General features: G+C 33.9%; 1 protein-coding gene across 3 annotated transcripts in view; it reads right to left on the reverse strand.

The window, feature by feature from the left end:
• CWF19L2 (CWF19 like cell cycle control factor 2) overlaps positions 1-16,496 on the reverse strand; it is a 125,526-nt gene that overhangs the window by 82,036 nt on the left and 26,994 nt on the right. For 2 of the 3 annotated variants that reach the window (XR_010129192.1, XM_004052071.4), the window contains exons 8-10: positions 14,333-14,985; positions 3,720-3,813; positions 1,732-1,821 (exon numbers count right to left, since the gene is read on the reverse strand). Coding sequence is in view for 2 of the 3 variants with exons in the window: in XM_004052071.4 (XP_004052119.4) it covers positions 1,732-1,821; positions 3,720-3,813; positions 14,333-14,985 (837 nt within the window). In the remaining variant the exon portion in view is untranslated. The remainder of the gene's footprint in view (positions 1-1,731; positions 1,822-3,719; positions 3,814-14,332; positions 14,986-16,496) is intronic. The other variant, XM_019037689.3, reaches the window with a different exon arrangement.

Below are 16,496 nucleotides of genomic sequence, written 5' to 3' on the forward strand. Positions count from 1 at the left end.
TAGATTTAAATATCACTTACATGTTAATAACTCCCAAATTTCTATCACCAGCACAGAGGACTTTTTCCCAACTACCCAATTCTATCTTCTCCCTACTCCCAACCATCCAACTGCCTACTTGACATCTCCACTTATTCCACATCTAACAGGCATCTAAACTCTCAATATATCCAAAACAGAACCTCTGATTTGCCCCAAAACCTATTCTTCCTCCTTCTTCCACAACTCAAATAATGGCTATTCTTTCAGCTGCTCAAGCTAAAAACCTTGGAGTCCTCTTTGCCTCCTCTCTCTAGCCGATTACCACCCCCCGCCTAAACCACCATAAAAATCCTGTCAGTTTTTCTTTCAAAATATATACAGAAAGTATTTATACAAATACAAAATGCAATCACTTCTAACCATCTCCATAGCTACTATCTGTCTTGGTCAAAGCCACTATCATTTCTTATCTGCATTATTACAAAAGCCCTCCTCTACTTCAGCTTCTGCAAACCGTTCTTAATAGAGAATCCAGAATGGTCCTGTCAAAATATGTTTTCTGCTTAAAACCATGTAATAGTTTCTCACCACCTCAGTCAGAAAAAAAAAGCCCACCTCCTTACTATGACTTTCAAAGCTTAACATGATCTGGCCGCCTATAGTCTCTCTAACCTGTATCTCCTACTTCCCTCTCTCATTTATTCCACTCCAGCAACACCGGACTCATTGCTATTCTTCCTACACATCAGACATATTTCCATCTTTGGGCCTTTAAATCTCTGTTCCCTATGACTACCGCGCTCTTCACTCAAACACACAGAAATTCACTCTTCCACTAACTACAAGTCCTTACATAAAGTCCTTACACTTTTTCAACAGAATTGGCCTGTGCATTCTAAGCCACCAACCCACCTGCCACTCAAAATTGCCACTACCCTGCCATAGGGTAACTTTCTGATACACTGTATTATTTTTTAATTTGCTTATCATTTTTATAATTTATTGTTTCCCTCCTTACCCAAATGAAAGTTCCATGCAGGTAGGTGTTTTTATTTGTTTTGTTCACTACCAGATAGATGAATTAATCATAGACCAAAGTAATTTGTTTTATATGAAATGAATAACTAATTCAAGTCTCTCATTCTGAAGGAGACAGTTAAGAAGCAGTTTGACTCATACAGAAGCAATCAGTAAGCAGCACAGTCCAGAATAAAAGCAAGACTCCTTGGTCTCAGCCTGAGGCTTTTTTCCACCAGGTTACACTGATAGAATGTAAGAGAATACATAGAAAACTAAATTTTTTAAAACAAGCATGCATACACATAAACACACAGACACATATACAGACACATGTCACATTAAAATATTACCACTGCCAGCTGGGCACAGTAACTCACATCTGTAATCTCAGCACTTTTGGAGGTCGAGGCGGGTGGATCATTTGAAGTCAGGAGTTTGAGACCAGCCTGGCCAACATGGTGAAACCCATCTCTACTAAAAATACAAAAATTAGCCAGGCATGGTGGTGCACACCTGTAGCACCAGCTACTCAGGAGGCTGAGGCACAAGAATTGCTTGAACGTGGGAGGCAGAGGTTGCAGTGAGCCAAGATCATGCCACTGCCCTGCAGCCTGGGCGACAGAGCAAGACACTATCTCAAAAAAATAGATAAAATAAAATAAAATATTACCACTGCCCGGTGGTAGTGTTACACAAGGTAATTACATTCTCCAAACTTTCATTACTTACCTCTACCCCAGATTTTTTTGGTATCTGTGTTATAGTTTCTTTGAATTTATTTGCCTTTTCAAGTTGAACTTTAAGTTGTTCAGCTAATTCCTTCAAAAAGAAAAACAAGTAAAATATGTGCGATATGTAGTTTAATTCTTTATGACAAAATGTTCAAATTTACACAACAGAAGGAAAAATAGCATAACCAACACTCACGTAGCCATCATCTAATTTCAATTACCAACCCATAGCCTAGTATATTACTTTTTAATGAACTTAGTTACAAACTTCTTGAATACCTGTGACATGCTTCAAAGATAAATAATTACAAGGACATATATTTTGGAAGAGATAGATGAAGGAAATACATAACCTTAATGACATTTTAATAATTACTAAATATTATAAAAGTTCAATACTTTCAACTTCGGTTATTGGTAACAAAAAAGCTATCACAATATTTAAACTGTTACCTTCTTTATTGTTGATAATTTAGATGAAAATTCCAAAGATATTTCATTTTTACTCTAGGAAACTTATAGAAATTTATATAAAACAACTGCCATATAAAGCAATAAACCATGAAGTAATACATTAAATAAGTAGATTTATGTGACATGCAAAGAATAGCAAGCGCCACCACAGCGTTCTTCTTGAACACAAGAACACATATTTCACCCTTTTACCTAGATGACCTCTCTTTCACTATTTTAACTAATTCCTCTGTACTTTCAAAGCTCAAACTTTACTTTCTTGCTATCGTTACTGTTGTTGGTTTATTTCCCTTACCAATTTCTAGGACGAGTGGAACTTCAGTGTTTCCAAGGATCAGATTCAAAGAGATAGAGCAGCATATGCAAGATATGCCCTTTATTAGACATAACACAGAAATATCTTGTTTGGTTACCATTTGTTCTACTACAGTATTGTACTAATAGTTTACCAAAACATAAGACTACTTAAAGATCCCTTATATTTGGGTTTGAGATGAGTGCATACATATGACCATGACTGAATCTATTCTATCACGATGTGGAATATCTGGCTGTGCTATTCTGCCATGTGCACTTAAATATATACATCTCACTGTATATTATTTTAATATGCATGTGACAATAAGTGAATGGATGAATGGATAAATGCGGCTCTTACCAAATCATCCCTATTTCTTACAATTCTGAGGTAAATTAGTCTTAAATCAAACATTACTACAGGAATTAAATGAGTAAGCCCACACAAAGCATCTAACACAGTATCAGGCACAGCACATTTACTTAAAACTTTAATAAATGACTTAATCCTCCTTTTTAGGTTCCTAAGTAATTTGGAAAAGTAAAAAACATTCTTACAAATATATGACAAAAATGAGGTAGAAAAAGTGACATCTTTATCTCCCTTAAATATGCTCAATGAGTTACAAATGCAGGAATAAAGTAAATAGCCAAGTAAAAAAGAAATTTAAAAGCACAAAGTTCCTTAGGATCTTCAATTTCAGAGATCTGACAGAGAAAGTAGATCATTTATTTAGAAGTAGACAGTATTGTTCACAGAAAGGTTCAAGAATTTTTTTTTTTTTTTTTTTTTTTTGAGACACTGTCTCGCTTCGTCACCCAGGCTGGAGTGCTGCAATGGCGTGATCTTGGCTCACTGCAATCTCCGCCTCCCAGGTTCAAGCGATTCTCCTGCCTCAGCCACCCCGGTAGCTGGGATTACAGGCATGCGCTACCACACCCAGCTAATTTTTGTATTTTTACTAGAGACAGGGTTTCACCATTTTGGCCAGGCTGGTCTCGAACTCCTGACCTCAAGTGATCCGCCTGCCTTGGCCTCCCAAAGTGCTGGGATTACAGGCATGGTGCCAGGCCTGAGAATTTCTTTAAGGAATCAATAACTAACAGTTATTTTCACAGTGTGCTATATCCACACTGCTAAGGAACTTCTAAAATTACTCATAAGAAGTTAAACATTTAATCATTATTCTCTAAAGCAACATCTAAGACTCTTACCATATTCCCCATCATCTCTGCTTTGATAATCTTGGCTCCCAACTTGTTCTTCTCATCAACACTCAGGATGTGAATGGACTCATGCTCTGGACTGCTATTGGAATAGGACAGATTAACAGCATATGAAATATAGGTGCGATGCAAGCAATAACATCAAGACTCAAATGTTATTGTAACTGACCTCAACAAAGCATTCAGTACCAATAGCAGATCATGACTGTAATACATGTAAATTAAACTCAATGTTTTTCCATAAATTGATAAAGTTCTCTGTTATAATGCCACAACCACCTATGGCAGTTATAATAACTGATCAAAATCCCAATAACAATGAGATAAATAGTATTTATCAACTCTTATTTAATATCCCCATACTTGTAACTTTAAAAAGGAAACAAACAAAAAACTAGAACCAGGACATAATTCTATACATCTCTGGAAACTCTTCTCATTTGACATAAGTTGTTAATAATCTAAGAAACTATAAAATGATATATCTAACTGCATTCAAAGAATAAAAGCATTGATCATGTGCTTTTTTGTAAAGTCAGTCCAGAACATAACATATAGTCAAATAATATAAACTAGTTTAAAACTGATATCATGTGCCAAACCTATACTATGGAAGCCTCACACAAAAAAAGAAACCTCCAGCCAAGGTCGGATTTCCCTAGCTTACTGCCTTAAGAAATAATTCAAGGCTACAGTGCAGGACAGTGACCTCAGTCAGAGTCTGAAGGATTTCTGAGTAAAGGAGACATAGCCAGGAGTCCAAGAATTCCAAGGCAGCTAGAATTCACAGAACAGAGTACCAAAGAAGAGAAAGCTGCACCAAAAGAAAATCCCAGAGAACTGCAGAGGGTTCCCCTTGAGTACTCAGCAAGAAACCACCTGCAGTCAGGGAAAGAACTAGCCCAAAGGATTGGAGGTAGAGTACCTGGCATTCCTGGGAACTGCTTATCCAGTCCCACTAGGTAGACTAGGAAATCACGTAATTCAAAAAGCGCTAGACACAGTATTAAAGAGTCTTGCTTCATTAGTGGGAAACAGCATGCCCTAGACTAAATGCTGCTCTGGGCCCACCTGAAAAATGTTAAAACAAAAGTTAAAAGGATCAAATGTTTTCCAATTAATCAGAACAATATAAATATTCCAGAACAAAGCTCAGGAATATTTATAGAAATTCAAAAATGTCTAGCACTCAACAAGGTAGTCTGTAAAACTTAGTATCTAATCAATGATGATCAGACAGGCAAATAAGTAGAAAAACACAACCCATAATTAGAACAAAATGCTATCAGTCAAAATCAACCCAGAACTGACACAGATGTAAAAAACAGCAGACAAGGATACTAAAAGTGATTATTATAACTGTGTTCCATATATTCAAAAAGTCAGACACAACAAAGATATAAAAAAGATCCAAAATAAACTTTTACAGATGAAAACTACAATGTGTGAGATAAAAAATATATGGGTAAGATTAATGGAAAATTAAGCTGCAGAAGTAGAGTTTGGTGAACTTGAAGCAATATGAAAAATGAAACAGAGAAAAGAATCTGTAAAAATGAAAAGAGCATCAGAGGGCTGTGGAACAACCTTAAGTATCCCACCATACATGTAACTGAAGATAACTATTTTTAAAATATATTTGAGGTTTATAACAAGTATAAGCAAAATGTATGAGAACACTAACAGAAAGGAAAGAAAGGGAGAAATATAAATAAACAATGATAAAGTTCTTACATCATTCAGGAATAGCATATCACTTGAAGATAGACTATGATAAGTTAAAGGTATAGTACACCATCAAAGACAAAGCAACCACTATTTAAAAAAAAATAAAAAATTATAGCAACCAAGGAAATGAAATGGAATCATAAAAATAATCCAAAACAAGTGAGAAAAAGAGGACGAAGTGAAAAAAGAACAGATGGGAAAAATAGAAAACGAATAGCAAAGTTACATATTTGAACCTAATTATATCAATAACATTATATATAAATGGTCCAAATACCTAAATTAAAAGGCAGAAATTATCAGATGGATATAAAAGCAAAATTCAACTACAAGAAATGTCCTATAAATACACAGACATACGTATGTTAAACATAAAAGGATAGAAAAAGATATACCATGTTAATGCTAGTCAAAAGAAAGTTGAAGTGGCTACATTAATATCAAACAAACAAGATTACAGAGGAAAAAAATATTACCAGGGACAAAGAACGTCATTTCATATGAAAAAGGAGTCAATCCAGCAAGAGCGTTTGAATACATGAGCAAAAACTGACAGAAGAGAAATAAACAAATCCACAATTATAGCTATAAATTTCAATACCTCTCTCTCAATATTTGATAGGATAAATATAATAGTCCCCCCCCTTATCTGCAGGAGTTATGTTCCAAGACCCTCAGTGGAAGCCTGAAATCTTGGATAGTACCAAACCTTATCTGTAGTATTTTTTTTCCTATATATACATACCTATGTTAAAGTTTGACTTATAAATAAGGTATAGTAAGACACTAACAACAACCAATAACAAAATAGTACAATTACAACAATATACTGTAATAAAAGTTATGTGACGGTGGTATCTCTTGCAAAATACTGTAATATTTTCAGAGCATGGTTGATCATGGGTAACTGAAACCTCAGAAAGCAAAACCATGGATAAAGGGGGACTACTGTAAACAGAATCAGCAAGCATAAGGAAGACCTGAATAATACTATCAACTAACATGCCCAAATGGACATTCATAGAACACACCACCCAACAAGAATAGAAAACACATTCTTTCCAAGTGCATACAAAATATTTCCTGAGATACACCATGTTCTAAGCTATACAAACAGTCTCATAAATTTAAAGGAATTCAAGTTGTATAAACTATGTTCTTTTATCACAATGAAATTAATTAGAAATCATTAACAAAAGTCTCTGGAAAATCCTCAACTATAATATCTGGAAACTAAATAGCACAACTGTAAATAACCCATGGGTCAAAAATAAGACCAAAGGAAAATTATATAACACATGTCTGAACTGGTGGAATGCTGCTAATTCGGGGGGAAATTCATAGCACTAAATATTTATATTAGAAAAGATCTCAAATCAATCACCTCATCTTACACCTTAAGAAAGCAGAAAAAGAGCAAATTAAAACAAAGTTAAAAAATCAAAAAACAATAAAAATCAGATTAAAATAAATAGAAAATAGAAAAACAATAAATTCAATGAAACCAAACACTGATATTTAAGGCAATAAAATTGATAAACCTATAGCCTGACTGATAAAAAAGAGATCTAAATTACTAGTAGAGAGGTAACAGCACTACACGTTGTAAGCACTTTACAAAAAGATATCCAGATGGCAAATAAGCCCATAGAGAGATGTTCGGCATCAGTAGTCATTAGCCATTAGGGGAATACAAATTAAAACCACAATGAGCTACCACTACACATCCACTAGAAGAGCTAAAATTTACAAGACTGACCATTCCAAGTTTTTACAAGGATGTGGAGAAACTGAAACTTATACACTGTTGGTGATCATGTAAAATGGTACAATCACTTTGGAAAACAGTTTAGCAGTTTCTTAGTATTTAAACATACAGTTACCATATGATTTAGCTACTGCTCTCCTAGGTATATTTATCCAAGAGAAAGGAAAGCATATGTCAACACAAAGATTTGTACCTGAATGTTCAGAATTGTACATAATTTATAATAGCCAAAATGTGGAAACATCTCAAATTCACCAACAGGAGAATGGAAAAACAAATTGTGATGTACCCACCGATAGTATATTACCCATCAATAAAAAGGAATGAACTACTGACATATGCAACAACATAAATGAAGCTCACAATAATTACTCTGAGTGAAAGAAGACAGACCAAAAAAAGAGTGCATAATGTATGATCCCATTTACATCGAACTCTAGAAGATGCAAACTACGGTTGACCCTTGAACAACACAGGGGTGAACTGCCCAGGTCCACTTATACACAGATTTTTTTCACCCAAACGTCAATCAAAAATACAGCATTCATGTGATGTAAAAACTACATATACAGAGTAACATTTTCATACATGTGGGTTCCAACTTGAGTATGTGCGACTTTGGAATACTTGAGTGGTCCTAGAACCAACTCCCACGAATTCCAAGGGACAACTGTAGTCTATAATGAAAGAAAGCAGATGTGGTTGCCTAGGAGTGGAGAGCAGGGGTGTGGGAAAGCAGGAGAGAGAGATTATAAAAGGGCACAAAGGCTTTCAGGGGGGTGATGGCTTAATGAGAATATATGCATTTCAAAATGTACGAAAATGTACACTTTCGTATATTTGCAGTTTATTATATGTCAGTTATACCTCAAAGTTTTTTTAACCCTCAAAGGGAGTAATACATTTTAAAACCAGAGTATAGCTAATTTGTCATAATCTTAAATATAAAGGATATATCTGGTATTATTAGTTTTCCTGAATTCCCAGATTCTATAATACTCTATGAAAATTAACCTTAATCATATTTTCTACAAATTTGGTTTTCCAAATCAAAACATGACCTACCAACAATATATGGAAATTATTTTTAAATAGTGAATTCCTCTGGGAGGGGAATCTTTTAACAGACAGATAGCATTGGAATAAAAAAAAAATCTCTACAGAAAATGTATAGTAGCCATTTCTTCCCATATAGTTGAAAGGAAAGGCAATACTCTGGTGTTTAAGAAATCTAAAATATTTGAGGTAAAGCAACACTAGAAAGTAACATATTTTCATTCCCCTCATATTATTTCAGTCATTTTAAAAAACAATGAAAATGAACAGTAGGGACACTGCATTCATGTAAGCAGGAGAATGTTATTACTTTTTATATGCATCCGTGGGCTGAGTTACTGCTTGTTTTATTAGTTGTACTTTTTTGTATGGAAAATATTTTTCAGTACTTTTTCAAATTAAATGCTAAGGTACATGTCATTTTCATTGTATTGCAAATGTAATTTACCGGAATTTCTGGCAAACTAATCATATCTCTCTTTTACTTACTAACCAAAACAACTTTCCTCAATTTGCATTCTTTCCCATTCAATTTTCCAAAATTCCCTGCTTTAAAAACTTATGTTTATGTTTATTATGTGGAATTATAGATATTACATTTTTACATGTATGTATAACACAAATTAAATAACCACAGTTCATGCCCTTTCTAAAGAGCACCAGTGCAATTATTCCCCTATGAAGTCGCTTTCTACAGGGTCTGTCTCTCAAATTCTTGTTTCCTAAGTGAGAAACTTCTTGGCTTCTTTTCCTTCTGCCATTTGTACCTGACCAGGTTTTTCTTTCCAACTAAAGTTATGTCTAGTTCCTCCATTTCTCATCTCAACATCGGCCAACTAAGAAACCAAAGAACCAAAGAAAGGTTCTTTAGGATAACGAAGCTATTTACGCAATATTTCTACAATCCTTTCTGTTATTCCAATAGATGCTTACTATAAACCAGATGTAGAACAAGTCCACACATAATCTCCTGTTGAGCTCCATACCCAGAAATAAGTCATCTTGCAAGCAACCTTAAGTCTGACAGGATCAGAAGAATTAAAGACCAAGCCATCCATCAATCCATCTCCTTCTCTTGAGGAGAAATGTTTGAGGATTATTAACACAAACGACTACATCAAATGTCAATATGACAATAGATACCTACTAATATATATGAGCAAAAAAAAAGTATAAATACCTAAAAACAGGGTACTAATCAAATTCTCAGTTTCTAATGTGAGCTTCTCATGAAGAACTAAAAGTTGTTTCTTTATAATATCAATACCAATCATAACTGACTCTCCATATATAGATCAAGGGGATCACCAATATTTGGGAATCATATGTCAAAAAAACACTGGCATTAAGTCATTAAGAAAGAATTCCTAAAATTTCTCTCTTGTCACCCACAATCTGTAGCCACACTTCCCTCTTTTTTTTTTTTTAACTATCTCCACCCAAAGCTAATCCTTCTACTTTTATAACTAAAATGGACCCCACACTCACCCATACTAACCTCAGGGATCTTGCTCAGTTGCCCCATCTATCATCTGCCTAGCTGTCTTGCTTCTTCTAAAATGGATACCGACTCTTTTCCATTAAATATAAACATGTTCTAGTATAAATACACTTTCTATCTCTACCATTCCATAACGCTTAATAATTTAGTCTACTAAAATCTGGCTTCTATACCCCCTTTTATAATTTAAAAAAAGCCCGGATTAAGTAGCCAAAGAAGTTTGTTATTATCCATCCAAAGCGCACATCTTTGTCATTTTACTTTCCTCTTCCCCTCACTTCCCAGGATGAAAGTTTAGATATTCAATCAAGGAAGGGCAATGAAGGTAGGCTGAAGTCCATCTAAAGCTCACGAGTTCCAGAAGATAACTAGAATCTCAATAGATCTTTAAAAGAGGTGATTTCCATTGTCATGAAATGGAATGCTCCACACAATTTTTTTAGTATTTTCTAACAAGAATTAAATTGTTTATTAGTAGATGAGGATAAATGACAAAAATATACAAGAATTCTGAACATCTTTTATAGTAGTAATTTCAACATTAAGTTACTTGAACACAATGTAACAGTAACAGGTGTCAAGTAAAGACATTTAAATGAAAGTTGTTGAGCACAAAGTAACTGAAGAAAATATTATTCTATTTTATTTTGTGAACACCACAGCAAAGACACTGTTCTACAGCAAACATCAGGGAATGGGCTCTTCCTTTCTTTCCCCAAGTGTTTATAATGATGAGCAAATGCTTTGAAAGAAACATCACCATGACACCTGCAATTATCCTGCAAAAAGAAAAAAAGCCCAAACATGTCTCAATTTCAAGAATTACTGCTATATTTCAGAAGTCCTTTTTATAATTAATTTCTAAAAAGCAAATCCTATTTTCACATTAAAATGTACTCTCTTTGAAACACACACACACACACACACACACACACACACACAGAGGTTGAAAACCTTTGAGAAATAAGTAACTAAAAAAGCTCTAGCCCAGTAACATTTTTAAAACCTGAAATTAGTCATGCATAGCATAACGACATTTCACTCAACGACAGACCACATGACAGTAATCCCGTAAGATTATAATGCTGTATTATTACTGTACCTTTTCTATGTTATGTTTAGATACACAAATACTTATCATTGTGTTACAATTGCCAACAATGCTCAGTACAGTAACACGTTCTACTTTGCAGCCTAGAGGCAACAGGCTGTACCATATAGTGTAGGTATGCACTAAGCTTAAGTACACACTATGCTGTCCACACAATGACATCACCTAATAATGAATCTGCCTAATGACAATTTCTCAGAATATATCCCCATTGTTAAGCCACATATAATTTTATTATTCTTGTGCTGGCAGTGTTCACAGATCTCCCTTATTTACCAGCTGCTCTCATATTTGCTTCCTTGCTTAAAGATCTCACAACTATACTCAAAGCCTTCAGAATCTAGCATCCTTTGCTTGCCCTTCTGGGCTACAGTAACAAACTCTGCCAAGAATGACATCCAAAGGTTAAAATATTATATAAAATGGGTTAGTTTCTGATATTAAATTTGTAAAACCAAAATTAAGGACTTCTCATTAATTTTTGTTCACATTACATACTCCTCTAAGTTTTAAATTCCTGGAAATACTTAGCCAATATATTTTCTAACAAAAGAAAAATATATGCAAAAGCACATTTCATTTCTAATAATAAAAAGCTCAAGGTTCTCAATTGCATGGCAGTGGACGTTTTTCTGCTAGTTAACATAATCGCAGGGCCTAAAATGAATAAAGAAAAAGAGTGATAAATTTGAACACATTAAAGAAAGAATGAAAAATGAAAGGAAATTTACAAATGATGAAAAATCTATTTGCATTACATGACAAATATAAAGAGATCTCACAAACAAACAATAACTCAAAAAGAGGGCAAAACATATGACTAGTTAACAAAAAAATACAAATAAACAACACATAAAAGTATGGCAAACTTCACTCATATTTAAAAAAATAAAAATCAAAGAGTCTGTTTCTCAACTACACATATGGCAAAGATTTAAAAAGTTCAATAATACTATCAGCAAGAAGTAGGAGAAAAGTCATTCCAATGCAATATAAAAGTCTAAATTGGTTAATACTGCAAAATATGTAAAAAGTAAAATGCATGTACTCTTTGACCTGACAGTTCCACTACTTGGAATTTATTTTACAGCTATATTTAAATAGCATGCAAAGATACTCACAAAAAATTAAATGCGGAATTGTTTCTTAGAGCAACAAAGCGGAAGCAACCTAAAATTCCATCAATAGGAAACCAGTGAAAAATATTAGGTTATGCCTAAGTTTTACAATGGAGTATTAAAGAGCCTTTAAAATAAAAAAATGTAGGTACATATGGGCTAAAGTAAAAATATCTTTAAGATAAACTTATTGAAAAAAAAAACCAAGATTTTGAATGGTATATGCATTGTAGAGCTATTTAACTTACATATATTAAATATATAATATATATTTTTATAAAATTTTATACATTAAGTTAAATATATATATTACACATTTTCAAATACACTAAAAAATTTGGAAAGACACTACTAACACTGTTAACCTGGCAAATAGGATTAGGGTTGGAAGTGACATGAAAGGGAGATTTACTTTTTCATTTTATACTCACCTATGCTTCATATTCTTGTTTTATACTCTTCTGTCTATATTGTTTAAATTTTATACATATACATTTATTAAGATTACAAATGGCATGTTCTAAAAAATAATACTGGTGTAAATAGCAAGAAAGGTAAAGATATATGAACAATACATACAAAGAAGTAAAAACTAATTCAACTAATTTTTCCAATCATGACCACTCACTTATAAGACAAAGATTATTTGTAACAACTAGGCATTCTTCAAGGTCCTGTCTTGGTCTCCTACTTTACAACCACGCTACATTCTCAGGAATCTTTTTTCTTTTTTTGGATGATTCCTAGATTTTTCTTTCCCTCTCCAGCCAGTCACAGAATTCATAGAAAGCCTCAAACCCTCTGTACCATCAAATTAACACAGCGAACAAAGAATACTGTCTTCAAGGGAAAAATTACATGTATACATACATATATATACACATATATATAGCTTTTAGTGAGTGCTGTCTTCAAACCGAAAAATTATATACATACATACACGCATACATACACAGCTTTTAGTGAGTGTCTGTATTATAGTGTATCTATCAGAAGCTTACAACTTAAATAAGACATACAAATATGCAGCAATCAGACAACCGGTTGGAATACTAATTGTGTGGTATTACTTTGCAGACATTTTGCTTAGCTACAGTCACAGAAGAAGGCCTACAGATCATCCAAATGCTAACCCAATCCTAATGATATCAGGAAATAAGAGCCTCATTCCCCTAGCGACTGGGAACTGGAAATAGTCTACCACCCAGGGCACCTGGAGTGAAGACTGGACAATTACATATGCATACAGCCTTAGACACTAATCCCTGCCATGTTTGTTTAGTCAATACAATTGGATTTCTCCTTCCATTTCCTGGGAGGAAAGCCCTGATGTGAACCAGAGTCCATTTGACTGGGGCTTAATCACTCAGTTCAGATTTTGCCAGCTCCCTCCCACCAAAAATTACACACTAAGTTTTATAATCCACTGCTTCAGATGGAGTCATTAACAAAAGTGATTTATCAGACTCGCAACCCCAAACCACAGTGCTTTTATCTACTACAACCATGTGTTTCTATTATTTCCTAAAACCTCTTCCTTTAGTGTCCCACTCATTTGGTGCTATTTTTAAACATATTTTAATGATCATTCACGTGTAAGTTGTTACCCTTTGGACACTTTTTTTTCTGGCTATCTCCAACAGGGCCAGCAAATTTCTAAAGCAAATTTTCTTAGGTTTAGTCCCATTCAACCTGGGTTTCCTCATCTTCTAACCCAGCCCTACATAAATGCAACTTATATTTTATATTTAAAACTCTAATATTATCTTTAAAATCTGTCAATTGCCCAAAGTGGATTATTTCTTTCTTTGTGCAAAATAACAACCATAATTCATGCTCCCCTCTGCAAGATCTCTGGCATGTATTTGTCACTTTATATTTGGGCCGTGGCAGCATGTTTTCCTTTTGTCTCCTAGACTTCCTATAGACATGCAGTATTTATGATTATGATTATACTCAACAATAAGATAATTTCCTTAGAAAGTAATGGCATTGGTAACAAAATCTACCAAAATATCTCCTGCAGCACATACATTTAAAACATTAACTCATTCAGTTTTTTAAATTGCAAAGCAGCAACATATTTTGAACAAATATAGCTACTGAATTCTTTCAGCTCTTAAAAAAAAAAAAAACCTATGAAATAAAATGCAATCCATACCACAATATTGCCTGTTAAATCTGCATATCTTACCCCTTCTATCAATTTTAAGAAATGTGAGATCATAGTCATAGCTAATAACTGATGTTCTAAAAATACAGTTCTGTTCTTTGAACTCTCTGGATCTTAACTTATTAGGTTAAAAAATGATAAAATACCCAGCAAATGTAGACTTTGTATCCCGTAGATGTTCTTTTTTTGGAGGGTCATCTCTCAAGACTTCATCTTGTGATTTTTCTCTTGGATCTTCTGGAACATGTTGGTATTCATCAGTACCGGTTTCCGATGGCTTTTGATTTGAAGGTTTCTTGTCTCCTCTCCCATCAGAGCGACTCCATGATGTTAATCTTTCTTCACTGTTCTTGGTGGGTTTTCTAAAACCACTACACAAAGAGCCCTGAGCTACCAATGCTGAAGATGAACTAGGTGGTTCAAATTTTCTGCCCTTGCTGTGAAATGACAGTTCTTCATCATCAGAGGGTCTTAAGAATTTAGCTCTCAAATTGCCAAAAGAAAACTCTTGATTTTGCCTTGGGTTAGATTCTCTTCTACACGTTTCTAAAGACCCAGGTCTCTTATCTTTTTCATCACCAATAAATTTTTCATTATTGCTATTTTTTGCAGTATCTGTTGTAGTATATCTATCCCTTGAACTGTTACCATATTTTACTAAGTCTGATTCTCTACTTTCTTGACAATTTTGTGCTTTATCTGAATATGTGGGTTTCCTCCACCGTTCCCGTCTATAATCTTCTTTCGTGGATGCAGCTTTTTCAGCATCTTCTAATTTTGACTGAAATATTTCCATTGACTACAAAGGAGAAAAATTAAACAAGATATCTAAAATTAGGAACAGCTCAGTGACCTGCACCCCACATGTCACTGTATGACTCACTGCCAAGTGGCACACTGAAAAGCCCACTAAGGGGGTGAAAGAAGACCCATACAATCATCCTATACTGAAACGAATACTTTTTAAAAACGTGTAAACAATTAAAAATTATTAAATAACAAAAAAGATTCCAAAAGGATAGCCAGTTAGACCAAACACTCTGCACTAACACAAAGTATAACACAGAAAACAGTAGAGACAAACTTTTCATAAAATACTTAATTCCTACTGGTTGTGAGATTCAAGAGGTTAAATTGCTAAAACAGATTCTCACCAAAAAAAAAAAAAAACAGAATAGTTCAAGAACAAGAAAGACTTGGAAATAAAAAATTATGTGTCCCAAAAAGCTGCCAAGATACACCAAAAGGAAGAAAAGAGAGTGCTGAAAACTAAATTAACCTGGGAATTCTCTGTATTTTAGGAAAAGGTAGTAAATAAATGTAAGTTATAAGAAAAAAAGACACATGAACAATTGATTCTAGAAAATCTAATATGCATTTATTAGTACTTCCAGAAAGATGGAGCAAAGATGATGGGAATAGAGCATTAATTTTAAAAATATATAAGAAAATTTCCCCAGCCGATTTCTCAGAAGGACTCATCCAATAGCCTTGGGTGGGAGAGAAAGAAGAAAAACACAGAAAAAAACCCTAATACCTGAATCTCATAACTCAAGGAAAAAAAGAAAAACCTTTACAAGGACTAGATCAGGGAAGGAGTGAATAAGTGTGAGCCTGTATATGGATAGGGGTAGATAAATAACAAATTATCCACAAAGGAAAGACAGACTTACAGCTGTTCATCCATAATAATAAGTAAATAATAGAATGAAGATTAAATTTTGAAAACAAAATTAAGCTATAATTCTATATAGAGAATTCAATTCACAGTCAAATTATCCTTCCTTGGTATGGGCCAAAGAAAATCATTTTCAGAAATGCAGGGAATCAGAGGGCATATCACTAGCAATTCTGAGGGAAAAAAATTACTCAAGATGATTAAGTCACACCATCAATGAATTCGGGCAAAGATCTCTGAAAAAAAGAACAGATGCTAAAAACCAAATGTCAAATGCAATGGTCAAGTCTAAATAATTGTTCTTGTAGTTGCAAACTTTAAAACAATTTTCAAGGAAAAGATGCATCATACATAGAAACAGAAAGTAGGAAGGTGGTTACTGGAAGGAGAGGGGATGAGAAGATGGAGGTCAAAGAGTCAGAAGTTTCCATTATGTAAGATAACTAAGCCTGGAGATATGATGTACAGTATGAGGACTACCGTTAATAATATCACATTATATACTGAAAATTTGCTAAGAGAGTAGATTTTAGGTATTTTTACTACAAAAAAAAAAGGAGAATAACTACATAAGATAAATGATACACTAGTTTGCTTAACTCTAGTAATTATTTCCCCATGCATATCAAAAC

The sequence above is a fragment of the Gorilla gorilla genome, chromosome 9 (assembly GCF_029281585.2).
Source record: "Gorilla gorilla gorilla isolate KB3781 chromosome 9, NHGRI_mGorGor1-v2.1_pri, whole genome shotgun sequence".
NCBI lineage: Eukaryota > Metazoa > Chordata > Mammalia > Primates > Hominidae > Gorilla > Gorilla gorilla.